Source organism: Halichoeres trimaculatus, unplaced genomic scaffold, assembly GCF_033239565.1.
Source record: "Halichoeres trimaculatus isolate MK-OKI-2021-1 unplaced genomic scaffold, fHalTri1.1 fHalTri1_scaffold_10, whole genome shotgun sequence".
NCBI lineage: Eukaryota > Metazoa > Chordata > Actinopteri > Labriformes > Labridae > Halichoeres > Halichoeres trimaculatus.
In genome coordinates, this window is record NW_027437187.1 from 30,892,806 (window position 1) to 30,920,572 (window position 27,767).

The 27,767-nt window shown below is 40.1% G+C and overlaps 1 protein-coding gene across 1 annotated transcript; it reads right to left on the reverse strand.

The window, feature by feature from the left end:
* Positions 1 to 27,762, reverse strand: gramd2ab (GRAM domain containing 2Ab). Its single transcript, XM_074676812.1, has 12 exons — positions 27,604 to 27,762; positions 17,749 to 17,862; positions 9,747 to 9,804; positions 5,361 to 5,433; positions 5,176 to 5,279; positions 4,681 to 4,779; positions 4,508 to 4,579; positions 4,104 to 4,163; positions 3,438 to 3,573; positions 3,249 to 3,342; positions 2,278 to 2,379; positions 1 to 1,069 (listed from the first exon to the last, which is right to left on the reverse strand). Exons 2-12 carry the CDS (start codon positions 17,856 to 17,858, stop codon positions 1,021 to 1,023), a joined length of 957 nt encoding a protein of 318 aa, XP_074532913.1. The 5' UTR covers positions 17,859 to 17,862; positions 27,604 to 27,762; the 3' UTR covers positions 1 to 1,020.
* Between the last annotated feature and the right edge of the window lie 5 nt (positions 27,763 to 27,767).

Below are 27,767 nucleotides of genomic sequence, written 5' to 3' on the forward strand. Positions count from 1 at the left end.
GAAAATGTGTTTATTAGTTTCTTTTCTTACAGGCAGAAGTACATGAGATAAAAAATAAACTCCAATTTCTTTACAAACATTCAAACAGCACAACATCTCCTCCTCATGCAGAAAATACTCAACTCAACTTCCTCCAGCTTTTCCATCCTCTCAGAGCATCAAATATAAAGTCTTTACTTCATACAGTACTAACAGTTTACTCTCATTTCACAGATTTGGCACAGAAGAGTTTCTTTAATAAATAAAAACATCATATTCACTCAAAGTGATGGATTCACTCTCAGATTAACTCCACCAGAGATTCAATGCTCAACGCTGAACCCTCCTCCTTGACTTTAGGTAGTTGAGGCCCATGGGTAATGTAGTTTTTACATTTTTTCTCTCTCAATATGACCTTAGAAAACCTTTGAATCTAAGTGCTTTAAATTCAGAATATAATTCTGTATGATGTTTACAGGGCAGACATGAGTTTATGTTTAAGTCACATTCATGAGAATAAAAAACGGTTAAAAAACAGAAGCTCCGCCCCCATGTTTGACCTGTTTTATCAACTCCTTAAGAGTCTACATGACTATAAATGTAACCTGAACTACTTACACAGACCCGACAGTCACTGTGTGTTAGTAGAAATGTGGATCCATACACACACACACACACACACACACACACATACACACATACACTAACACACTGTTTCAGTCTGCTTCACAGGATAAAAAAATCTACATCTCGTTTATGTTAAATCATGTTGTTCTCTGGCCTCCTGACTCTACGTGGCTTCTGATCCTCCACTCAAAAGCTTTGTCCTCAGGGGTCAAAGGTCATTCTACTGTTTTCGGTTGACTATAGTGACGTCTCTACTGTAACCAGGTCGCTGCGGGGTCAGAGTTCAGCTGCTGACGGTGCTGACACAGTGGTCTGTCTGCTCCTGCGAGCTGTCTCCTCTCACCGCTGCCCCCTAGTGGGAAGTCTATGTAAGTGCAAGTTTTCTTCTTCTTTGTGTTTTGATTGGCTTCAGTGTCAGGTTCCTGTCCTCTGATTGGCCAGCCAGCAAGGCACCTCTCCACACCTGAAAACAGATAAAAAACATCAAGTCAGCTTGGATTCTGTTTTTCTTTTTTTTGGAGCTTGGCAAAACAACATTAAAAAACCGAGGCAACAAAGTTCATGATTTTGGAATAGAAATACCCTGATCCAAAATAAAGTATGAGAAGTTAAACACATTACTTTCACGTCAATCAAAAAAATTTGACTACCGTAAGGAGCTACCCTCAGCACGTCTGTTAAATTTTGAAAGGGCTAGGCAGTTCATGCTGAGACAGACTAATGTAGCTCCCCATTTGCGTTTATTTGCCTTAATTTGCCAGCGGTGCTATTCTAATGGTTTTAAAACAGCAGAATATATTGTCGTTAGAGAATACAAAAGTGCAAGATTATTGCAGTATTTGATAAAAATAGGCTCTTAATATTTTGAGAGTTAATTTGTAAAAATCAGAGGAATGAAATTGTAATACTTTGATAATACAGTTTCAAAATCAAAAGAATATGTTTGTTGTATTATAGGAATGATGTTACAATATTGAGAATACAGTTGCACGGCTTCAATCAATCAATCATTCAATCAAACTTTATTTGTATAGCACTTTCCACAAAGGACTTTTTAATACTAAGTGATTTACATGTGAAAAAAATGAAGTCAAATAACAAGATGTGGAATAAAAAGAAGAAAATTGCATAATTGCATTAAAATGAAAACACAAGAACCCCATTCAATATACACACTCACTCACTCAAACACACAAAGACATAAAAAGGAAAGTCTGACAGAAAACAGAATTAGAGGACTGAGGAAACGCCATCTTGAATTCAAATGAGAAAACACAGTAGCTAAAATAATAATTAATTAAAAAAATATACATTTACTGGAAAAAACTAAAGGGGAATTTAAGTAAATGTGTAAATGCATAAATTAATTTAGTAAAATAAAATAATAATCAATCTCGTAAGATTTTGACTATAGTCCTTAGATATCTGATTTTTTTCCTTTTTTCTATTTTTGTAAAATTGAAGTTCTTCATATATATGGAATGGTATTATTAGTGTTACATGAGTGCCCTCTGTTGGGGCCTTACAGTATTACCAGTCTGCTGTGTGCAGTCCGTGCAGTCCCTGTGGTTGGCTTATTTGTTCTATCTTCGCCTGTTGTTTTTATTTAGAAAGCAGAAACAGAAAGATTCATGACTGCTCCACAGCCCAACTCTTGGTTTCTGACTGTACCTCTCTCTCAGAGTTGGCTGGCTGCTCAGGAAGCTCAGCTGCTGCTCCAGACGACAAACTCTGAAGGCCAGGTAGCACGAGGACAGGACCAGCAGGAAGACACTGAGAGGAACAGAGTGATATAGAGATGGTGATAAAAAAATATCTATCTATATATCTATATATCTATATCTATATCTATATCTATATCTATATTTATATATATATATAAATATATATATATATATATATATATATATATATATATATATATATATATATATATATATATATATATATATATATATATATATATTTGATTTAATCAAAAAGAATTGATCTAATTCTCATTTCCCAACAGTCCATCAGTCAATATGTAGTATAAATTTCTTAAACCAAACTGATGAAACAGTTAAATCCACCTCTTACTTTGCATAAATTACTTCATATTGAAGTAAAACATGACTCCTAGTGCATATAAAAGACAGTTTGAGACTTGAGAAGAAAATCTGGGTGAACTAATCTTTTGTGAAACAGCAGCATTGCTGTCGTATCATGTGTAACCACACAGAATGTCATCCAGCAGGGGGCAGCACAGGCTTATATTTTACAGTTCTGATTTTTTTTTTCACCACCATACAGTTGTTCAGCTCTGAATCTGGTGATAAATTTATGTGTACACGCTTAAAGTTGTCATTTTTGTCTCTGACAGGTTCAGATTATTATTATAAATGTCTGACATTGCAGAAATGATCTCTACAGAGAGAGAGTTTTTTTGTCAAAGAGGAAGATGATTTTTAATCACTAACAGCTCTTACATCACTGTACACACACCACTCTCAAGTCATCTTCCCTCACACACAATATTTCAGTTAGTTTTCAAACACTTCCTGTTTTATGTCACACGAATGATGACTAAAGGATCAGACTCTTCACGGCCTGTAATCTTGTCTGGATGTTTCTCTGTGTGGTGGTTGCTTTGTTGGACTCACAGCAGGATGAAGAGTTTCAGCAGCTGGTACTCTGTTTGACCCAGTTCAGGTACTGGTTCTGTCAGCAGGATCTTCTCCGTCTCCAAACTGCTGTCTGTGAAATAACAACAGCAGAAAACACAACTCAAAATCAAAATCTCATGTTTGTCTATCTTCAACAGTCGAAAAAATGAAATGTGACTGTAGCACCTGTGAGGGTGTGTGTGCTGAAAGGTGCGTCTGTGGCGAGGCCGGGGGCGGAGTTTCCCAGCAGGTCTGGGAGGGATGAGGAGACAGCGGGGAGCGACGGCTTCCTCCTCCACTTCAACACCTCTGGAAACTCGTCCTGATGCAGTAAAAGGAAGTACACTTTCAAAATAAATGACAAAAACTTTACAAGTGTTGATTTTGTCCTCATGTTCAGTTAATTTTCAACCTCTGTGGATTAACCCGCCACTGAAAAAAGTCCCCAAAAAATGCATCCATCCTCCTTTCTGATTGAATGTCATATCTTACCACTTCTTGTGTTGCTAATGTCTTTATTTTAGATAAACTGTATTTTAGTGGGACCTGAAGGCAGCACAGGGAAAGCCTCTTATCCACAGAGCATGAAGGGGTCACCAAAGGTCACACACACGACCAAAACAACAGCTCCTGGTATTTCTCTAAGCCTGTTTCACTGACCGGTGACTCAGATCAAATACATCAGTTTACATCGTCACAGCGGCGACAGGTTTCTGTTTCTGAGGGTTTTATAAGCTGCTTTCCCTCTGACGTAAACCGGATGTTTCTTTTCCCCAAAATCATTGTTTTAACTGACTCCTCGCATGTGTGCAAGTGTGTGTGTGGAGGAGGTTGTTTTGGGTGTAAATTTACCATCGACAGAGAGCTGGGCTCCTCCAGGTACTGCTTCAGACTCAGACTCTTCCCGTTCACCTGCAGACAGAGACACAGTCACTTAAACACGACAAAACTTGGCATTAGAGAAAGTTTTATCTCTTTTTTTCTAGTAAAAATGGTCTTATTAGACTTAATACAACCACATTTACCTAACAAGTCCAAAAAATGAGTTATTTAAAGATACAAAAAGACAACAAAAAAGCAACCCAGATATTGTTTTTGTCTTTTTATATTCAAATGTGACATTTTTCTGGACTTGTCAGGTGAATGTGGCTCATATGAAAACTTGTTGAACAATTTTAACTAAAAATAAGATTTTAAAACTTGCTTAGATTTCAGTTTTTGCAGTGTTTTACAGTCATTTTTGTAAAACCACAGACCTGCAGGTGTGTGCAGATCCTCCGCAGGACGTCGTACACACTGTCTCTGGATAGCAGCGACACAAACACGTACTGCAGAGGCACACAGGAGGAAACCATGTCACTGTTTGTCCATTTGAAATATTAAACTGAAAAAATAAAAAGAAAACCTCCACATCTGACGGCTTTAGTACCTTCTGCCCTGTATCCATGGTGATAGCTAGCCCGTTTGGCACCAAACCAGCCGTCTTGTGCTTCTTTACCAGCCTCACGGACACGACAGGCACACAGACCTGCACAACAAGAACAGAAGGAAAGCTACGTTTTATTGTGAAAGGGAGAGCAGGCACTTCCTGTTGCCTCTGCTGCAGCATAAGCAGGTCAGTGTGGACTCAGAGGGAGTACAGCTGTCTTTAAATTACTTTAGCTTTATTTTCTCCTGTAGGACTGGCTCTGATAGTGAGGTGACCTTTGACCTCTGACCTGGACTCTGCACTGAGAGAATAAACAGAGGTCTAGACTGAACACAAACACACAGAACATGCACAGGTTGAACACTGGAGTCATATGAGGCTCATGTATGTAAACCGGTCGTTAACCTCCTCTACACGTGAATGAACGTTCCTACAGAGCTGATCATGACATCAGAAAGGACAGGTGGTGAAGCAGGACTGAGATCCTTCGCTCACCTTGATGTCTTTCCCAAACAGGTTTGCGTAGAAACAGAGCCAGTTTCTGGAAATGTAGAGTCGTCCCTGCAGCAGGATGTCTCTTAATAACGCACAGGAGTACACTACAGGAGAAAGATGAAGGAGAACATATGTTCAAACTGGGTTCAGACAGGTGTTGTACAGAGCAGGTAAACAGTGCGCACCTTTCATCAGGATCTCCTCTTTAGGAACAGTCTGGAACAGTTTGTGGTACTGAGAGTTGTATTTGCTGACTGTCTGTGGAGGAAGAACAAGAGGGGGGACAATCAATCATCACAGAAACACTTTGCTGATTAATGGTTCTGTATTTAATAAAATGTAATCTCATTAAACCTTAAGCCTGGTTCCTGCGTTCTGCTCTCTGGCAAAAACACATGAGGGAAGAACCGTGAGTGTAAGATTGCTTGTTTCTGGTCTTGCCATGTTTCTGCATTCCTTTTTGAAGCGATTTTGATCGTATTATGTTACAATGCTGTATGATAAATGTTGCCATTTATCATACAGCAACTATCACAAGACAAAAAAGGAGTCCTTGGTGAAGATGAAATGTTTGGCCGATGCGTGGTAATTCAGGAAATGTTACAATAAAAAACACAATCCTCCACAATCAACTTGCGGTACAAGTCGATTCACTGCAAAAACTGAAATATTATCAAGTGTTTTTGTCTTATTTATTCGTAGAAAATGTCTTTTTAGACTCAATTTGAGCCACAACCACCTGACAAGTCCAAAAAAAATTTATTTCAAGTTTTTTAAAGACAAAAATGAGGTCTGAATTACCTGTAACAATTAAAGAATCTTCCAATGAAACTGAAAAAAGTTTCTTGTATGAAGACACTGTTCTAGTCTCAAGAACATTTTCGAGCAAATTTTTCTTGTTCCATTGGCATTTTTTTTTAACTTGTTAGACCTCATTTTTGTCTTTTAATAACTTGAAACAAGACATTTTTTACACCAGTCAGTTGAATGTGGATCATATCAAGTGTAATAAGAAATTTTTAAAAGAAAATAAGACAAAAAAAACTTGGTAAGTTGTTAGTTTTTGCAGTGAATCAACTTGTACCGCAAGTTTATTGTGGAGGATTGTGATTCTTATTGTAACATTTCCAGAATTTCCGCACATAGGCCAAACATTTCATCTTCACCAAGGACTCCTCCTTTTTTTTCCTGTAACAGGGTCTTACTAAAAGTTACTAAAACAAGACAAAAACACTTGATAAGATTTCAGTTTTTGTAGTGATTGATGAGTAGCTACATTTGGAAGGAGTTGTTTGTTGGCTTCGTCTGGACCACTGCGTCACGACTACAGCAACAATCTGATGCAGATTGCAGAAGTAAAAACCAGGCTTTAGGCAGCAACACTGACATTCACTGATGGTTCATCTTTCAACAAAGGGGTGCCACAGGGGTCCATTCTAGGCCCATTACATTTCACATAATATGTGCTCTTCTGGCTGTACTGAAAGCCAAAGTTTGGAGTTGGCCTTTCTCTATATACAGGAGTTAAATCATAAAATTAAACTGAATGGAAGTTTGTCTTTCAAGTTTTCAACTGTGATTGTTTTGCTTTAGTCACAAAATGCATACATCTGATATTTTGATCAGAGCTCTGCAAGTAGAAAAGTGTGGACAAATGTGTCTGTGGTGGCAAAGCAAAGTGCTTAAGATTTTCCCAGTAGAGTGTGAACTTAAACAGAAATGATGTTTGGGTTGGATTCTTTGTGGCAGATTCAGCCCTGTCCACACTAAGCTGTAGCCTAGCTTGTTAGCTGTTACTCCTTTAAGGGGTCAAGGTGACTGGCATCAACTATGGCAAGAAAATTTACTACAACTCATGCAACCCAACTTTAAAAATACTGAAATACCCCTTTGAGAAAAGGTCAACACAATTGATAAATTCAAGACTAAGTCACACAGAAATAGTCAGTATTTCTTCATGTCACCAACAATAACAAAGACGCACACTCCTGTTAAAGAAGGTGTTTACTGGATGGATAAAAGTAAGGATCCAAAACGTGACAGAAAAGTTTAGAGGCTACTTTTTGAACCTTTCTGCCTGAGCTCTGTTTAGCTTTCTGAAATATAGGCCAGAAGTTGTGTCATGTAAATAAATAAAATAAAAAGGCCCCCCTCTGGTCCACCTGTTAGCCTTTATTCTCTGTGAGACAGAGACTTCCTGCCTTCCTGTTCCTGTCTGAACCAACAAAGACTGAAACAACACAGCGCAGATCCACGCCTGCTGGAACTCCTGTTTCAACATGTGGGTCAAACTAAAAGACAGTTTGTCTCATTGACTTGATTTAGCTTTATGATCATGTCTTCTCTGATGATCTGTGGTGATGATTCAGATCCAAATACTCAGCTCTACAGATACCAGATAAACACACACTGAGCTGAGGATCATCATAGTTTGAAAAAATTAAATTTAACTCATGTTCATCTTCAAATCCAGAGGTCCATATGAGTGTTTTTAAACTTTTTATGTCTAATGTTTCTGTCTGCCTGCCTGTCCCTCTCACACACCCCTGACTGTGTTTCCATGGAGACGAGACAGACGCCGGAAACTTCTGCAGACGGTAAAAAAAATGTTGAAAGGACTCCTGCTGACAGCCATCATCTCTGAACAACTACATACAGAGCGTGTGTGTGTGTGTGTGTGTGTGTGTGTGTGTGTGTGTGTGTGTGTGTGTATGTGTGTGTGTCTGTGTGTGTGTGTGTGTATCAAGCACATGAATCCGTAGGTGTGGTGTTCTGGGATCTTATATTGTCATGTTTGGGTCAGTTCTCTTTGTCTGGCTGTGTGTGTTTTTGTGTGTGTTATATTGTGCTGTGTTGATGAACGTTGCTGTTTGTTCGTTTCCACCAAGGGTTGGTCCAGGTCCAGGTTGGTTCAGTACGGTTTGGCTCGGTTTGGTACATTTAAAGGGGACATATCATGCTGATGCCTGGTTTAATACTTACATATAATATAATAAATTTGAAAACAAGACCTTTCACCCCCTGAATTTTCAAAAATGAGATATTGTATTTTTTCTGATATCCTAGAATGAGATTTGATGCCTCTGAAAATAGGTCATTGACATTTGGCCGCAAGATTTCGACCTTCGTGACGACACAAGGATCCTTTCTTTTTATTGGAGTAATCTGATAAAGCAGCTCCTCCTCTGTGATGTCAGTTAGTCACCCAACCACCACCGAACGAGGGATACACCCACCAAGAGCCGACTGGCTGAGTGCTGGATGCAGGGACTCTGCTCTGCTGAGCAGCTCGGCTTTACATGGTGAATTAGCAGTTAAAACACTGTAGTTTTAGCAGACGTCGTAATACTTGTGAGACTGTGATATTTGCATGCTTGTTCTGACATGCACCATGAACCTGGACCACAATAATGCTGTGGTAATAACATAGTGATGAACTGACGGTAGAGGCGATCTTTAGACTACACTTTCAGCGTGATGGATAAAACAGACAGAGAAAAGTGAAGGAGCAGGATGGAGCCCTGTTATAGAAATAGTTTATTGGTGAAGTCTGCCTATATTTCCAGGTATAAACTATACATGTTACAGTACCGGTTTGACTCACCACACTGAAGCGTCCTGAGATGATCTGTGTCGAGGTGGATTTTCTCCCTCCTGAGCTGCAGAACCGTCCGGGTCTGACTCGGGGTCCAATACAAAAGGACGTATCCTACACTTTGCCATTTTATTAGCGCTATCAATGCTTTACGGTGAAGTTTTGGCAAAAAGCAAACTCGCTCGGTCTGCCCCATCCAATGTGGCGATTTTGTACATACTGCCATGCTGCAAAACCGCCCCCTGTCTCTACCCCCTCCGCCCCTCTGATAGAACTGACCAATCAGAGCACAAAGGGCTGTGACGTTGCGAGGTTACTGGAGGTCATTCTGGAAACGGAGTGTTTCAACGAGATCTTCAGAATGGCCTAAAATGAGGATATTGAGAACGCTATTGTAGGGCAATGAAGGAACTAAATGACTTGTACTGAGGGCAGAAATGCTTTACAGGCATCCTAGTCTGGCATAGTGAAAAGGAGAAACAAGCATGATATGTCCCCTTTAAGTCTGGCCCCCATACGAAAGGGTCCCGGCCTACTCGGTTAAGTTGTAAGTTGTTGGACACACAGATCAACTGTAGCACTTGCTAATGTGCAATTTATCATTGTGCTGCTGTGTGTAGTAATGTGTTGTGTGTTAATGTGTGTATCTTTATGTCCTGTGTGTAGTTTTCTGTCATGTGGTGTTCTTGTGTTTAGTAATGCTGTTAATATGTTGTGTTGAGTACTGTGTGTTTTTGTGTATTTTCTTTCAGTTTAGTGTATTGTTTTCTGTTGTTGTGTGTTATGGTGTGCAGCTGTGTGGTTATTGTGTTGATGTAATGTTTTATTTTTGCATGTTGTTGTGAGAAGTTGTGTGATGTCATGCGTCATGTGCCTCATGTTGAATGTTTTTATGTGTCATTGCGTGTGCAAAGTTGTGTGATGTGTGGTTGTGTATCACTATTTTCTTTGTGTGCAGTTGTGTTGTTGGACTCACTGATCCTCTGTAGCACTTCTTCACGTCTTCATAGGAGAGATCATCGATGAGCTGCAGCCTGAAGGAAACAACAAGTCACAGAAGTTAGTCACTGAAGTTTCTGACTTTTGAATAAAGTTTTACAGTCAGCAAAGAGTAGTACGGGAGCCCATTAGGGCCAGTTAGAAAAAACAAAAACTCAATTCAACCTTAGTTTGACCTTTTCACATAATATTCGTGATCCTGTGGGTATGAAAGTGTCATATTCAAATCATTTGGATCAAAAACATGTTTCACTTTTGTTCCTCAATGTTTCAAAGATGATGACCTTCATCTGTTATCACTGAAAGCGACGAGCGGTGAAACAAAGAGGTGGATACAAAGTGAGATGCTTCAAGGACATGAGATTAAATAAACATGGAGGTACATAAATATTAGGGGCAGGTCTTTCAGTTTTTACTGAAAACATCCGCTCAGAGAGATTTACTGAGGCTGATCGTGTTTCCCTTTTTCCAACATTTAATCCACCTTCACCAACAGCTCCTGTGTGTTTATCGTTACTTTAACAAATCCTCAGAGCTTTGTTTTTACTCAACACACACACACACCTTCACACACAAGCTTACACACACGGGTCAGCTTTCATGGAGGATTGGTGGCGTAAATGGAGGATGAAGGAAAGAAACAAATGAAGCTCATGCAAAAAAGAAAAACAGCAGAGAAGACGTTCCTCTGAGGATAAGAGTGGATTAAACATCAGAGCTGATAAAAGGTTAATCTGCTGGATTATAGTTAATGCTTCATTATTCTAATAAAATTATATCACTGTAACCGTGAAGATGAAGAGTGTAAGTGTGAAAAACATGAACTGGGGATGAAGCCAGAACTCCCATCAGGAACTGGTTTTATTTTGGTACACGAGAGCATGGAGGTTAGTCTGTGTATGTGTGTGTGTGTGTGTGTGTGTGTGTGTGTGTGTGTGTGTGTGTGTGTGTGTGTGTGTGTGTGTGTGTGTGTCTGTGTCTGTGTGTGTATGAGTGTGTGTGTCTGTAAATGGAACGATTGTCCAGTCCACAAGAGCTACACACACACACACACACACATAAAAGGAGTAATTATGCAAACAGATTCGGGCTGAATGGGGAAAGTGGAGCAGAGACACAGGCCGAGTTCACACTCAGACGGATCTGAAAAATGTTGTTTACATGTTTAACACGTCTGAACTCGGGCTGAACGTTTCTCTTAGGCTTTTAAAAAGTCACTGAGGTGGAAAACTTCGATGAAACAGAGTGCTTATCATGGCATAAGTACTAAAAATAGTTTCTTCAATGCAAGTCCTCTCGGTCATGAGGAAGATGAGGAGTCAGAAGTAAAAAGACTCTAATGATCAGGGTATTTATTAAGAATAGAATTATATGATGAATTACCAGCAAATTAAGTATGATGAGTGTCCACTCTGTTCACTTATTAATCTATGGAAAAGAATAAGGACCATGCAAAAATACATATTCTGCTCTCATGTTTTTTTTTATTCTTTGACATACATTTCAGTGCACTATTTTAATAATTTTTTATTTTTTATTTTTTTTATATTATTTTAACATATATATAATTTATTATTATTATTATTATTATTATTATTATTATTATTATTATTATTATTATTATTATTATTATTATTATTAAGTTTTTCTTACAACTTAAGCTCTATTTTTTAAAAAACATTTTTGTAATATTTATTGTGTTTATAATTATTGTACAGAGAAGGTGTGGTTAGCTGGAGTCAAATTCCTTGTATTTTTTGAGATACTTGACAAAGCAATTCTGATTCTGATTTTTCTGAATTTATCTTTTGACCAATCTACTTTGTTATAAGTTCGATTTTCCATCTCAGTGTTCTAACTTCTAAAGATATCTGACCTAAAGGAATTTTCTCTTTTCCGAGAAAACAAAGGCAAATTCATGATTTAAGATATACCATTGGACACTCATGTTTCAAATTATTCAGCTGTTTGGTTTGAAAATGTGTTGTATCTGCATGAAAACAGACCTACTGGAACAATAAAGTGGCACCAAAGGGACACTCCAGGGCTTTATTTTCTATTTTTAAATCAAAGACAACTGGACACTTCAGATTTGAAGCCTTTACAAAAGTAAAATTTTATATAAAACTGCACAACCAGTGACTACAAACTCTGAAGAAGAAAGGCAGCTAACTTAATTTAAATGGTCAGATGTCTGACTTAAGTTTTAGTTTTCTGACAAAAAAAGTAACATATCTGACCTTAACCCCCTACTGCCTGAATTAATTGACAACTATAAAAAAGTCTGTTTTGTTAATGTGTTTTTGTATTCTTACAGATGTTTACTTAAGTGTAGATTGTAAATTTAACTTAAGGACACACAATAGCTATAACTAAGTTATATTATATATATAGACACGAGAAGTTCACCCCTGACCAATATATTGTGACACGTTGATCTGATGTAATCTGTGGTAGATGGAGAATATGAATCAATAGATATTATTGAGATACAAAGGTCATTTCAGCTGCATCAAGACTTGACAGGGTATGTCGCAAAGTTGCAACAACGGGCATCAAGGGGTCGATTTCAGAAATTGTGACATTACTGAAAAAATTTAAGGAGGAATCAGATAATTTTGACTCTAATTCCAGAGTTTAAGCATAAATGCAAAATATCCTGTCCTTTTTTATATGAAAAAAGAGGACAGGATAATGAGATAAAAATCAGAAAATTGGCACTTTAGAAATAGTCCGAATTTTGAGACAGAACTAGATTATTCTGACTTTTGTTTCCGAATTTTTGGCAAAAAAAGACAAATCTGAGAAAGCAGTTAGGATCCTGTGAAAAAGGCAAAATTCTTAGATTACAGTCAGAATTTAAGGTTAAAAAAAGATATTTGACATTCATTATTAATCTCTTCTGAGATGGAAGGCAGAATTTCAATTTACAATAGGGTAATTCTCATTTCATTTCTAGAATTCTCTGAGAGTCTCAATTCTTTATTCATTCTCATATTTAGAGAGGATAGTGAATTTTATTTTAGACTGATGAGATTAAAGTCAAAATTTTGAGGTTAAATAGATCGTTCAGAATCCCTGGAAAGTCAAAATTTTGGTTTTAAAGTGTTAATTTTAATGAAATGAAGTCAAGATTATTGTTTTTTAAAGACCTTACCTCCCCATTTTCCCCATTGGTCAGTTTTATCAGAAATCATTTGATGCACAGAGTTCAGTTGTGGGAGGACTCAGTGGAGAAAAGATTTAAAGGTTTAAAGACTTGAGAGTGTGTAAACAACTTGTGAAAGAATGTAAACAAAAAGACAAAGCAGTTAAGACAAGTCTCATCATCCAAACTTTTCTAGAGCATCTCCTTCTATCATTTTCCACCTGCACAGAAACTGCCTCCTTCTCTGCTCACACTTGAGGATTTCTTTGAATCCACAGTCTTGTCTGAGGCTGAGCTCTGTCAGCAGACCTGTGATCCATGTTTCTCTGACTCAGTGACTCAGGAACTGTTGTTGTTATCCCTGGTTGCTCAAAGCTCTCACAGTTGACTGGGGCTGATCCAGTGGGTCAAGTACTTCTCAAACTGACTCACATTTTGTAAGAGCTCCACATGGAGGTCACTGAGCTCTTTGTGACCCACTCTGAATGTTTGAATATGCAGATTTGATGGTTTTTGCTGCTCCTGTTACAGAAGCAGCCTGTGTGTATGTGTGTGTGACTGTAACACCTGAACTCAGTTATCAGTGTATCACCCAACCGACTTCAGCCTATAAAATCCATTTGCATTCTGAAAACTTTCTTCATATTGTAGCTTTAGTATTGGTCTTAAAGTTATTATTGAAATTGATGCATATTCATAAAGTTTAATTTTACTGTGATGACATTGTTAACTGTCACTTTAGACTTCAAGACTACAGATGTATTTTCACCAAACATAGATCATGTTTTTACAAATTAGAAAAGAAGAACAAAGAAGTCAGAGGGTTGATTTGGTAGATTTTGTCAGTCTCTATTAGGTTTATATGCTGTAATGTCTACAACACACTCCTTGATGCATCAAAGTGTGTCCTTTAAAAGTTAATTGAAAAGCCTCATTGGTCAGCACAGCTGTCGATCATGGCCTTAATGTGAAGAGGGTTTGGATCACTATGTTTTTCGGTCTTCCTTTTTTTTCTGGTAATTCTACTTTTAAGATTATAGGCAGAAATCAAAGATCAAAAAGGCTGTGAGGAGTTTCTAAGTGATCTTAAAAAAGTCTCACTTCTAGATTTATGCCTGACCGTAATCAACAATTTAAAAGAAGATTATCATCCTAAATGCTGTTTCTCAGCTTCCTGGTTAGGTCGATCAGGATTGATTTGCAGCAGGTCGAAGTCCTCATGACAACACCACACCAGCTGACAGAGTTTAGCAGTGAGAAGAGAGATCTGTGTTTTTTCTCTGCTGAAAATAATTTATTTTGTAGCAGTGGTGGACACATGAGCTGGACTAACAAAAGAAAAAAAGACAGAAGCAGTGACGAAAGCTAAACCGGAGAGTGATAGAGCACGGGCTAAAACACGGGTTGAGATAATGTTCATTCCAACCCACAGTCAGCAGTTATTCTGCAGTGGTCTGTCCAAACTTGAGAGTCTATCAATAAAACAAAGAGTGAGGTTACGTTAGCTCTGCTTGGTGAGGTTGGAGTTGGTAGATGAGCTCTGGTAGGACATAACCATGTCACAGACACATCTCAGAGCTTCGGGCTGTCAGTAACACTTAACAGTCTGCTCACCTTCTGGACACTAAACTACAAACAAAGTCTACAAAGTTTGATCGTTGACATCTTGTCACCTTGTATCCTGGGAAAAGTTGTTTTGAACAAAGAAAAGTAGTGTCTAAAGATCAGCTCTCCATTCTTTTGCTTCAAAACAAACACATGCCTTGGTAAGAGTCACATCTTCACGACAATGTGTGCTATTGCCCATAGGAAAGAGATTTTTTATCCTGGAAAAAACACCAGCTTTTCCAGATAGTCATATTTAGAGGAACAATTCTGGCTTTGATTTCAGAATTCCAAGAATAAAGTTAAAGTTTTTAAAGATGCTATGAGGAGGATCTATTTTAATTGCACTCCCTCGCCACCTTGTGGCCCGGAGTCTCACGCACACTGTCTTAAATTTCTTTTAGCGAGGCCTGTGTTTGTTTTGGGATTAAAAAGAGATCTGATTGAAACAAATTTTCTTTGTTCAAGACAACTTTTTACTGGATACAACGCGCCGAGGTAAGGTATTTATCAGTACAGTTACGTAGCGCAACAGTTTGAAACGTGACATCAAGCAAACATTGTAGGAGCCGGCTATATGTTAGCCTTGTGCTCTGACGTATCTGTAGGCTAACGTGACAACAAGTAAACACTGTCAGTTTGTAAGTAGTGAAGTAGCTGTTTATATTTAGCACAGCTAGCAGCCCAGTGCTCTAAGACACGTCTGTGCTGTGTAACGTCAATAAATCCTGGTTAGCTATGTCCTGCCAGTCATCTACCAAGCAGAGCTACCGTAACCTCACTCTTCTTTTTATTGATAGACTCTCAAGTTTGAACAGACCACTGCAGAATAACTGCTGACTGTGGGTTGGAATGGACATTAGCACAAACAGCTTAACCCCTGTGTTATAGAGTGATACAGCCAGAGCTAAAGGCTAGTGACATTTTATTGGGTTATAAACAGGGATCTTTGCTGCAGAAAGTCAAAAGTTTCGACATCACTTCTGGGAAGCTGTCGTGTCATCCCTCCTTTTCTACAGTTTATGGGCAGTATGTTTAGGAATATATGGGGTGTTTTTATTTCATTAAATTCAAAACTAAAGCATTTTTTTCTGAATAACCCTATTTTTTGGGGGGATTTGTCTGATGGAGTTAATGTGTATTATACAATATTAAGATCTAAGTTAACTGTAACACAGTGGTTGCTTTTACAATTCTTTACATAATTTTTGAGCTTAAGATTAGAAATGTGTTCAGACTCCTCTTCAAAATCCAAAGTCACTCCTCTCCCTGTGGATCATACCCGCTCAACCCATGATTAACTGTGCAAGAACAGGTGTGTCAGGGTCAAATGGGAAAGCAATCTCCTGATAACCTGTTAGTTTAATCAAAATGACAGAGCAGCTTTTATTTTTGCAAACCTGCTGAATAACCTGCTTCTAAATGCTGCTGTGTCCTTCAGCGTGAGGCTGTTTGTGGATTTCAAGGGGACGTTAACTCTCTGTCAGCAAAAGTGAATTAAGCCTTTACACCAGCTACACACACACACACACACACACACCTCCTTCCCATCAGCCTCTCTGTCTCTTCCTGAGCTCTGCTGCCTAGAAACGTGAGCTGACTACACGTGCTGGAGGCAAATTTACACTCTTGTACACACACACACACACACATACACACACACAATCAAACACAAATGCACACACACACTTGCACACAAACACACACACACTCAGGCCCTGATTCTGCAGCTTGTTTTGTACGTGACAGGAATAACAGAGCAGTGAGACACACACGGAGGCTTTCCCTCTCAGTGTATTGTTTGTCCTGCACGTCTCCTTAGCTTTCATCTGCTGCCAGACCCACACACACACACACACACACACACACACACACACACACACACACACACACGCACACACACACACACACACACACACACACACACACACACACACACACACACACACACACACACACACACACACACACACACACACACACACACACACACACATTGTTGGGACTAATGAGGGATTTGGTTGATGCTAATGAGGATGAGGGGATCTTTCTCATGTCTGCTCACACACATCATGTTTAACCTGAGCGTCTCATACTACATCTCGCAGTTTGTGCGTCACTAACATCTGGACTGTGCTGGACTCCAGCTGTGAGTCTCCTCCAGCAGGTGTCGGAGGTTTCCACCTGCAGCCTGACAACAATTGTTTTCTGGGACAAGAGAAAGAGCCAACCTCTAGGGCCAAATCCCAAAAACTGTACTTCTTCAAGTGTCCACTAGGGGCTCATACCTGCTGTGAGTCACTCCCCATAGAGCCCCATGTTAAAAGTCTAACTTAACAGCAGAAATAAACATGTTTAGTCAGTACACACCACTTGAAACATTCTCTGTGTGTTAAATAGAAACATTGTATTGATATATATTTTAATTGAGTGTATCACAAGTGCCGGATTTAGAAAAATCAGGTATTCTCACAATCCTGTGATAAAATTCAAACCTTGTTTATGTTAGCACTAATTAGCCCCTAGCTATAGATGTTTATTGACCAGAAGACGCAGGAACTTTTAGTTCCTGAAACTATCCTTTCAGGAACTAAAAGTTCCCATGGCCCACAGCTGTCTGGGTATCCAGTGAAGCCCAAAGTCCTGGGTAATCCAGCTTTCAGGCCCCGTCCCCCATTGATTCCTGGACTTCTCGAAGGTTCCTTCCCCACTAGCAGGGCCGTATAAAAGAGCAAATCAACTACCATAGAAATAAATATAGACCCTAGTTCCTGCTGTTGAAAAGCACAAAGTTCCTCAGAAGTCCCTAGTTCCTGGGAAATCTAACATATCGGACGTATGGCGGCATGTGCATGAGATCAGGATTGTTGAAAAATTTTCTAAGTTGCAGAGATGAGCAGACTGTTTGGGCCTTAAGCTCTTTCGTTAATGCTCATTTAAAGGATAAAGTACCAGAGGAAACCATCCTGAACAGATTATAAATCAAGTCTTTTAGGTTTTTTCTTTGTTTCTGAATCAAGATCAAGTTAAGCTTAATAATCCTTAAAGGGATTTTATTAAAGACAAGAAAAATAAAACAATTATTTTGATCTTACATTGAAAATCAGGCAATCAAGGACTTTTCATTTCCTCATTTTAAATCCCACCTCTAAAACTTTAAACAATAACTTAACTAATCAATAATCTGTGTTTGCAATGTTGGTGTAGCTACATGGCAGTTACCCACCTGAAAGGCAGGGGGCAGTGTCCGTCCTCCTCCCTGGGGGGCTCCACCTCATGAGGGGGCAGGACACTGACATCTTCGCTCTGCTCCAAATTCTCCGACATCATCTTCATCGGCCTGCAAGGAGACAGGATGACATCAAACATTTTTGAGGCAGCACTGTGTTTCATTAGCATGTTACTGTAAGACGAAGAGGAGGAGGAGGAGGAGGGATGCAGCATCAGATCAAGAGCTTTAAATATAGATGTGATCAACAAACAGCTGATAAAAAGAAAACACATCAAAGATGAGACACATTTTCTTTAGAGAGATAAAAACAAACTGAAACACTCTCGTTCCTGTCAGTCACCTGAAAAACCTCCCAGGAGGGATTTAATAAACACTTTTCCCACAGCTTCCTCACACTTAGAGAGCTGCTGAGTACAAGATGAAGACATGTTCACCCACTCAGAGTCTGAGTGTACCAACAGGACCAGCTGTGTGTTAATAACACCTCTTGTGGAGCCGGATATCTCTGTAACTGCAGTGTTTTTTTTACTCAGAGTTCTGTATCATTGTTTCCTGTTTGAGTTTATTGTTCTTCATAAAAACTTTTTTTTTTCCTGCCAACACCTAATTGGTCGATACTGTTGAAACTACAGAAAACAGAACACTGCTCTAACCAAAATCTAGACTCCTAAAGTCTCTCATATAGTCTTCCATACGGCAGGAAACTTAGAGCAGAGGGAGGTGAAGGCATTAAAGAGGGGGTATTGTGCCTGTTTTTAGTCTTAAAGGTCCCATATTCTGCTCCTTCTCAGCAGTTTAATATGGATCATTGATGTCTTCATGAAATGGTAGTAACATGTTTTTGGTCCAAAAAGCCAATAAATCAAGCACAGCAGCATTGTTTCCAGGCTCTCATAGCCCCTCTGTTCAGAATGGTCTGATTTAGTGGGCGTGACCTTCATATGTAAATGAGCCACCGCTGATACCGCCCCACTCTTATGCGTCACTGAGAGCGGGGCCACGAGCTCCGAGTGCACAATGTTTAGAAAACAGCGAAGCTCATTTACCATAACATTACAGGCTAAAACAACAGGCTAACCGCAGCTACAGTTAGCATCCCGAAGCTAACACAGAGACAGGGGGGACACTGAGGAAAAGCTCTTACATCTGCTCCACAGCACACAGCATTTAAAATACTCACATTTCCAGGGTCTGAAGTTTGTTGGTGGATGGTTGGTAATGCGCCTGGATTCAGGACCAGTCTATTCGCTAGCCCTCTGTTGTACTGTCCAAAGTTGGAAAAGCAGTCGGCCGTACAGTGACTAGCACATATGCACAGTTTTACTGAGTGTAGCTGGCACATTTCCTTGATCAATGAACTCTAGCCACTTAGTCTGTCTTCTACCACAATGGGAAGCTTGTGCATGGAACTATGTGGCTGTTTACAGCCAAAAACAAAGCTGTGATGGCTGCTGGAGCAGCAGTGGGGAGGGGGGTGGGCGGGTAGAGGGTTCGGGGTATCTACTCCAGTGGACCAATCAGGTCAGACTTGCTCCTGATTGGTCAAAAAAGGGAATAGCTGACATCGGCAAATCCCCAAATTCCAAACAGCTCGTTTTAGGTCAGGATTTTACATTCACAAGCACTACTTAGTACAGGTTTTGTCATTAAATATCACATTTTGTGGGCTGGGAGGAAAGCCGAAGACCAAAAAATTTCACTAGAAAAATTAATAAAGTGATTTTTGCATAATATGGGACCTATAAAACTGGCTCACTGGTACACCCGTAGTAGTTTTGCATGTTTTACAGCTCAAAAAATCCCTTTTTTTCCCACACTGGTGTAGCAGAAAACTCTTATTTCAGCCCCTGTTGGAAACACTTTATTTAGCTGCTGCTTCTTTCAGGCCCCCCACTCTAAAAGCTCCATCTTCTCTGATTGGTCAGGAAGGTAAAAATCTCCTAACGACCTTGTTTTATTTTGAGAACGAATCGTTTAAAGCAGTTTACACATTCAGTGGTTCCTACAACATATGAACATTTAGCAGCGGAAATCTGCCTCCAGTATTCTTATTTTACATCCATGTAAAAAATGTGGAAAAGAAAAATACTCCCTCTTTAAAGCTGACAGAACTGGCAGTGATACACTGCGTTACTTCAGTATGATGTCACAGGGCGCTGACGACTGAGAGCTCTGATTGGCTGCTGTACAGTAGCTGTGACCGCGCTCATGAATCCCCTCCACTTCCCAGTCAAACAGAAGCTTCAACACGTGCCAAACGCCACACATGGCAGCCGGAATCTTCTCCCCTCTGTTGCCATGGTAACGGCGGTGAAAGGAGGCTGTTCAGATCAGAAGAGTGTCTCTCCTCGTCTCTGTGTCGGCACATTTTCAGAGCGGAAATGCAGTTTTTCAGCCGTCAGTGAGGTCAGATGTCATCTCAGATGTGTTTCATTATCAGATCAGCGTTCAGAGGAAGCTGCTGCTCAGTGTGTCACTAAACATTTTCTGTTTTACTCCTGTCTGCGTATCAAAACCCTGTTTTGCATTTTGTTTTCACTCTGAGATGTCCGTGTGCACGATGTGAAAATGACAAACAAATGGCTCAAACTGAAGAGTGTGCAGGTGGATCCATTTAAAGCCCTGCACAGTTACTGCTGCACAGACGCTCTGCTGAAGACAGGGGGCACAAACAAAGTCCTGCTTTAAGTGTAACAGAGGAATCGTCCAGTATTCAAAGTAACTCAGGGAAGAGAAGATGAAGTTGAGTTTTTACACCACGTGCTGCTCTGCAGGTTTTCATGATTACAATCATTGGCTGAAAATTATCTTCTACATATGAAGTGAAGCAAAAGACAGCTTGGATCGTCACCTAAGATTACCTGTTTGATCTTCAGTTTAACAGTCATGAACTTATAAAGTTAGAGAAAATGTCAGACTTCTGACTTCAAAGAGGGGGTATTCTTCTTTCCCATGTTTTGAAAATGCATAAAAAAAGAAAAAATACTGGATGTTCATACTGATTGTTTTTCAAACTCCTACATTGCTAAACTGATCAAAACGGTCAGTTCTAAAAATGGTAGGGATGAGATAAAATCTCAAAGTTTTCCAATTTAACATGTTTTTTTCTCAAAACATAAACCTGCAATGCTGTGGTCATGTCCAGCATGGAAAATCTACTCTTCCACTCCCTCATAGTCGCAGAGATGCGTTAAGGTGTTGCAACTTGGTACCATTTGATTTTATATGAGTCAGTACTGGGTACTTCAGACAGAATTTGGTTGATAAGAAACTCATTTGGTACCCATCCTTAAAAAATGGCACGAGATCTTCACGGGGCTTACAGAAATGATGAGGTCATCACATAAAGATCACCTGTCTGGTTCATGACTTGTTTGGGGGGTGGGCCTCAAACACTAAGGTCTGTCCATAGCGCTGTCCCTGACAAACTTTCAGAAGGAGGTCTGTTGGGGGGAGCGAATCAGAGTGAAGAGGGTTTGTGGGCTGAGGAGCCTTAAAGAGACAGCAACTACAACTAAGGTGTGGTCACACTGGCCATCCAAACCGCACGACTGCCCCCCGGCAGCGCTCTTCCCCGGCTAGCGGTTACACTGTTTCAATATGAACCAGACTTTAGCGGGTATCACACACACGCATGGCCCGCCTATGTCATCGTGAAGCGCCTGTTTATATGAAGCATGATCTCATCAGAGTCAGGACAGTAAGACACAGACAACTCCGCTTCAACTTTAGAGACTTTTGGACTTAAGGTAAGTTGTTTTGGCCGACACAGCCCTCTAACACCCCGTGTTGTCTAAAATAATTGTCGAGACATTGCAGTGCGCTCGTGGTGATCATATGTCATGGATCACACGCGGCGTCCGCGTGCTTGTGCTCGTGCACGAAGTAAACTGAGCCGAAGCCCACCTCTCTGAAGCTTGACAAAGCAGAGAAGTGAATTGTGCTGAAGCACAGCACGGTTGCAGTCACACCGGCCATTCCAAACGTGCTTTTTTTAACTTGCCTAACCTCAGAAAAAGATTGTTTTTCAGTGGCTCTGAAGGAGCCCATCTTTTGTCTTGTTGATTGATTATTCTACATTTGGTTACTTTTGTTTGGTTTCCATGGTGATGCATGGATTTGGGTCACATGGGCACTTGGTCGGACTACCGTTAAAGTTATATGGGTGTCTGCTTCAGTTGCACATGTACAAAAAACAACATCGTAACTGTGTGTAACGTTAAAGGCACTCCTGAATTGGAATAAACAATACGACTATTCCAATCTCTGGGTGCTTTCGTGGAAACAGCAGCGAGTCACAAAAATTTAGGACCTATCCGTCTCATAGAAAGCGGCAATAGTCTGTTATCCTTCCTTTCGTAGCTATCACAGTTTCCACGTCATACAAGCACTTTGTCATCTGAGCTGTATTGTTCACTTGTTTCAATAAACAACTTAAGATGTGATACAAAACTCCAACCACTATATCCAATTTTAGCTCATCTTCCATCTGATTAAGAATCAGCCTTTTAGCTAACAACCCAGTGACAGACATTCTCCTGTAACTTCAGCTCCACTCTCCCTCCTCCAGTCTCACCCTGGCTGCTTTTAGTTTGTCTATGTTCACTGTATCTGTTACTGTAATACTTCCTCAAGCAACAAAATTACTTTTCTACATTTCACAGAGTCGGAGACGTAGGAATCAACAACATCTGAACCTCTGAAGGATTTTCCTCGAGTGAAGCTCCAGCTGTTTCTTCCCACAGCGTCACCTCCTCCTCTTCTCCTTTTCTCCGTCAGAGTCGAGCTGTGAGCTGATTTCACGCTCTATAACAGGAGCTAAAGCCCCAGCGTGTGAAAACGACCTTGCTTGCTCGCATCAGGCGGCCACAGAGGCTCAGTGTGTTTGACTTTATACAAATGTGCTGGTTAGTAGCTGTGTTATCTGAAGCCTGAACACGACGTCACCACCAAGTGCTCAAGAGCTGAAATGGAACCTAAAGATCAAACGTCTCCTGATAAGAGGAGGGGTAAAAGCTGAGGGATGTTTCAGCAGCATCCTGAAGGACCAAAGGTGGAAGTGAACCACAGTTGCTATGGAGACGGGCCTCATCCTCCTCCCTCCGGCTGGCAGCAGGTACCTCTCTTCCTCCTCCTCCTCCTATTTCTGGTTCTCATGGAGACGTGTTGGTTTCCTCTCGGGGAGGGATGATTAAATCAGACGACTCCTTGGGGGGACTTGCTGTTTGCTGTGACGGGGACACTTCAGATCTGTGAGTGTGTGTATCAAGACTTCCTGCTGACACACATCAGGCCACACACTCAGCGTTAAACCAGACTGAGAGAGACATGAATGTCCTCTGAGAGCCTGACAGAGAGACGACTCCATGCCGTTAAAATCCAACCGCCAAAAGGATACTCACATCAAATATTGTAGGGGGAATTATTGAATAAATTAGACAGAATTTAGAGTAAACCGAAACCAACAGAGATTAAATATCTGTGTCTGTGTGGCCTCCTGTCAGCTCAGCAGAGACAAACGTGCAGCCTCGGCTTGCTCCAGCAGCTCTGAATATGCAGCACCTCCTCTGTTTGGGCTCGACCCCCTGTGTGCTCTCTGTCCCTCTGTCTCTCAGGGCGGTCTAACACAAAACGCCTCTTTCAGAGCGGAGCTGCGAGAACTGGTCAGCCTCCCAGGAACACACACAGGCATCCCACAGGAGTCCTGCTCAGTTATTAGCTCATTTTAACAAGCTTTCCCGCTCTTTATGGCTCAAGTTTAACACTCAAACACTGGGATGGAAAGGATGGAAGAAGGCATTTGACAGTAAACTTACCATTCTGCACTTAAAGAGGGGGTATTGTGCTTTTATAAGGTTTTATGTTGTCACTTTGGTACCTCCATAGTAGCTTTACATGATTTACAGCTGAAAAATCCCCCCTGTGATCCAGAAATCCCTTATTACCTCTGCCAAGGAGGTTCTGTTTTTGGAAGAGTTTGTCTGTTTGTCAGTCAGATCACCGTCTGGATCCAGGATTTATTTAAAGGATTCTTAATCATTGTGAGATAGAGTCGTTTTCACCATCTGTGTATATAACTCCACCATAAATGGTCGGATTGCTTTGCAAAACAATACAAGACAAGGTCACCATAATTTCTGACAGATGTAAAAGTACGATCCAGATCCTGACAATATTCTGGATACTAAGATCTGGAATATGACATGTACTAGGTCATCATAATTTTCAACACTGTCAGGAAACAAATTATCGTACCAACCTGCAACTAACACCAACTTGTAGCAGACAGTCTGCTGAAAGGGAGTATAACATTAAAGTAGGATTAAAGTAGGACTAAAGTGTTGCATTACAATCACAGTATGCTTGGCCTGCGCTCTCTGAGTGCTTTTCTAGTTCCAGTTGCTGTCTCTTTAAGGCTTCCCACTCCATAAACCCCCTGTTATCTGATTGGTCAGACCTCTGGCGGCCTGTTAAGGGAAGAGCTATGGACAGAACCTTCGTGTTTAAGGCCACCACCTCAAACAAGTGACAAACCAGCCAAGAGATCTTGTAAAGATCAAAAAGAAGATCATAGTAAATAAAATAAATAAAGTCCAAGACGAGTGTCTCGTGGCCCCCTTGTGGCCATTAAAAAAATGCAAGGAGTCCAGAGGAAAACGGTCCAACCAACAAAAAAAACTGTGTTACTGATTTAAGCAAAGTTTTTGCCCGATAGTCACCTACATTTTTGATTTAGCAGTTTAAAGACGTTTTTTTTAAGGCTTTAAACCAGGGGTGTCAAACTGATCCAGTAAAGGGCCACTGTGGCTGCAGGTTTTCTTTCCAACCAAGCAAAAACACACCTGACGCAAATTATTCAATCAATCAACTAGATTGTCTTTACATGATTGATTTGTTGGATCAGGTGTGTTCTTGCTTGGTTGGAATGAAAACCTGCAGCCACAGTGGCCCTTTACTGGATCAGTTTGACACCTGTGCTTTAAACTGTCCCTCTAATGCCCCCAAAGTAGCTTTACATGATTTACAGCTCAGAAAAATCATTACTGTTCTTACGCATTAAAAAAAATAATAATTGAGTCAGAATCTGTATGAATGACTTCTTTTTAGCTACTGTCTCTTTAAGGCTCCCTACTCCACTTCCTCCAATTGGCCAGCGCTCTGGAGGCCTGTTTGGGGTGGCACTTTGGGTAGACCTACTCTCGTTAAAAATCCTTAACCGAACCCTAACCCTAAAACAAGTAACAGACCATCTTGTGAGGATCTGGAGCTATTTTTAGATCAGAGTATTGAGATTTCTACAACATATGAATAAGCAGTGGTTTAAATATCTGCACATGCTCAGTTTGAACATCCAGCATTAATACTTTATATACGTGTTAAAACAAGGAAAAGCAGAATACCCCCTCTTTAAGTACAGCTTCAGTTAGAATGTCATAACACTGTGAAGACTTTGCAGCCTTACTGAGGCTCTCTGAAAAAATATTTGAAATGTCTGGAAATTAAAAGTCAAAATGCAGAAACACTAAGAGGAAAAAAACAGCAGAACTCCAAATCTTTAAACCAGCGCTACATTTCCACATCAGTATTTGTCCTCACTGACTTTCTGCACCCTGCTGTTTCTCCCTCTTGCAGCATAACCCTTGTTGAAAGTTTTTTAAACTATTTTATTTTCTTACATTTGCATACATTTTATTGTGGAGGATGCTGCTGTGGTGGAAAGTTCCTGACCGCCAGGAAGACGCTAATCGTCTGGTCACACCTCGACCAACAGAGCGTCAAATATCAGCTCCTGTTAAAGATGGCTGAGGACATTGGAGGACAGAGACAGAGGTTTTATTTAAAGAGGAAGAGGATTTTTAACCACTAACAGCTGTTACATCATCCCCTACACACACACATACACACACACCACACTGCACTGAGAAACACAGGAACAGGAGCTGCTCATCCACCTCCTCCTCCTCAGTTACTCAGTTTATGTGTGAGTCACACATTTTGAAAGACCTGTATTATTTCATCACCAAAGTCACACACTAACACAGATAAAGAAGTCAGCTGTGGCAGAGTAGACTGGTTACCTCTGAAAACCAGGACTCAAGTGCGACTCGACCCAAATCCAAGACTCAAATACTACAACTCTGATCTTTACAGTGTCTGCAGCTGGTAAATAATCCTTAATGAATCAAAGTGTTTCCACCTAAAGTTCTTGTTTATGTCCCAGATGAGCTCAGATTCTTATTCTGTGTCTGACACATTAACTGTAAATAAATATGGACGGTGCACCTCAAGTTTCTTCTACTGTAAAAAGTGAGACCAAAATATCATCCCATTGTGTGCTTATCTGAAGCCAGACAATGAATTATGTCATTGTTGCCCCCTCAGGTGGGTCCAGTCCATAGCACAAAACAGATTCTTGCGTGGGTTTGAAGCAGACACTAATGGTGGTGGAAAGATAAATGACTTTTATGTTGGTGTTTATGACGTTTCCTCTCAACATTCCATGATAATAACTAAAAAACTAATTCAAACTAATTTGAACTTAACATTAAAGAAAATCAGTATGACAAGAGCTACCTGTAACCACATAAACCACGTTTCAAAAACATTTATTTGACCTGGATTTGGATGTTTGATTTTGATCCATGTCCCATCTGTTAACATGAAGATGGCAGGGTTTACAGCTACCAGTCAGTAAAGGAAGCTCTAAGAGAAATAATGCAGACAGAGATAGCTTTTTCAACAAAAGATCAAGATTTTTTTGTTTCACAAACTAAAATTGGGTTTTAATCCACTTATTTGAAGGACACAAAACTCCATCGACAAAACTAGAGACTTTGGGAGTTGCTCTGTGTCCTAAATCTTTCATGTTTGTATGATAAAGTGGCTAAACAGTATATTTAACTCGCAAATTGACCAATTGAGCAGAGGTACACCATCTACTCCTGCTTAGTAGAATGTAAAAAGGTCTTTTTATTGGAGTATGGTGTGACTATGTAAAGCAATTTTAACAGCTGTTTCCGGTGCAAAACCCTTACTACTAGTAACGAAAATAATACATATGGAAAGTAAAAGCAGTATTCTGTATGACAAATAGTTTTTGGGTTGTATTTTTTCAATAAAGTTTATGTTGGTGCTCCTCTTGGGGCTGCATCCTCAGATCTTTTGAAGCACAAAGCTTAATCCTGCCTGAGACGGTTACACTCCTAAGTCTTCTTGCAAGATTATTTACATAAAATTACTGATGCATCACTTAGATCTGAGCGCTGATTGTATTTAGTATTAAAATTTCATGATTATTTAGTTCAGTTACAGAAGAGCCTGCATTATTCAAGCTTGACTTCAGTTAAAGTAATGATACTGTGAGTATGAAAAACTCTATTATAGGTACAAAATCTGCATTTAACTCCAATTAAAGCACCAAAGTAGACCAGGAACTACCAGAGATACACTCTGTAATATTATTGGTTTGCAGTAATGTTAAACTGTGAAAAGATAAATGGTCCCTGATAAATGTAGTGAAGCAAAAAGGATATGTCCCTCTGATGTACAAGAAAGTGATAAAAACAGGACTTCCACATAAAAAGCACTGTTAGTATCTCACAATATCACCCTTGAATGACTGACTTTTGCTCTTTATAACTATCAAACACACCTGACTTTAATACAGTGGATAATACGGAGTGTAACAGTCGTTTATGGTACACACAGTCCTCCCTTAGTGCTAATTTTAACTCGCAGGCACACTAACATATAAAAGACACCAGCAGCACAAGCAGCAGCAGCAGCATCAGTGATGATATCAACAGCACGTCCTCCCACACACACAGCTGAATACACACACTATCCTACCTGTGTTTCCGTCTCACAGTCTTCACTCAGGTCCGTCAGAGTGCCCTCGGTATCGTCCAGTCCAGAGAGTCCGCTCCAGACCGCCACCACAGTGAGACACCGACCGGAGCGGCGCTGGGTCTGCTGGGAGTGTGATGGAGCCACTGCGTCAAGTTCACAGTATT

What these genes read in the sequence shown, in the direction of transcription:
- gramd2ab (XM_074676812.1), bottom strand. Translation starts at nt 17,858, where the DNA reads ATGAAGATGATGTCGGAGAATTTGGAGCAGAGCGAAGATGTCAGTGTC. An exon ending in CCATGGATACAGGGCAGAAG is followed by an intron (nt 4,580 to 4,680) that starts GTACTAAAGCCG and finishes GTGCCTCTGCAG; the next exon opens with TACGTGTTTGTGTCGCTGCT. An exon ending in CAGCACACACACCCTCACAG is followed by an intron (nt 3,343 to 3,437) that starts GTGCTACAGTCA and finishes GTTATTTCACAG; the next exon opens with ACAGCAGTTTGGAGACGGAG.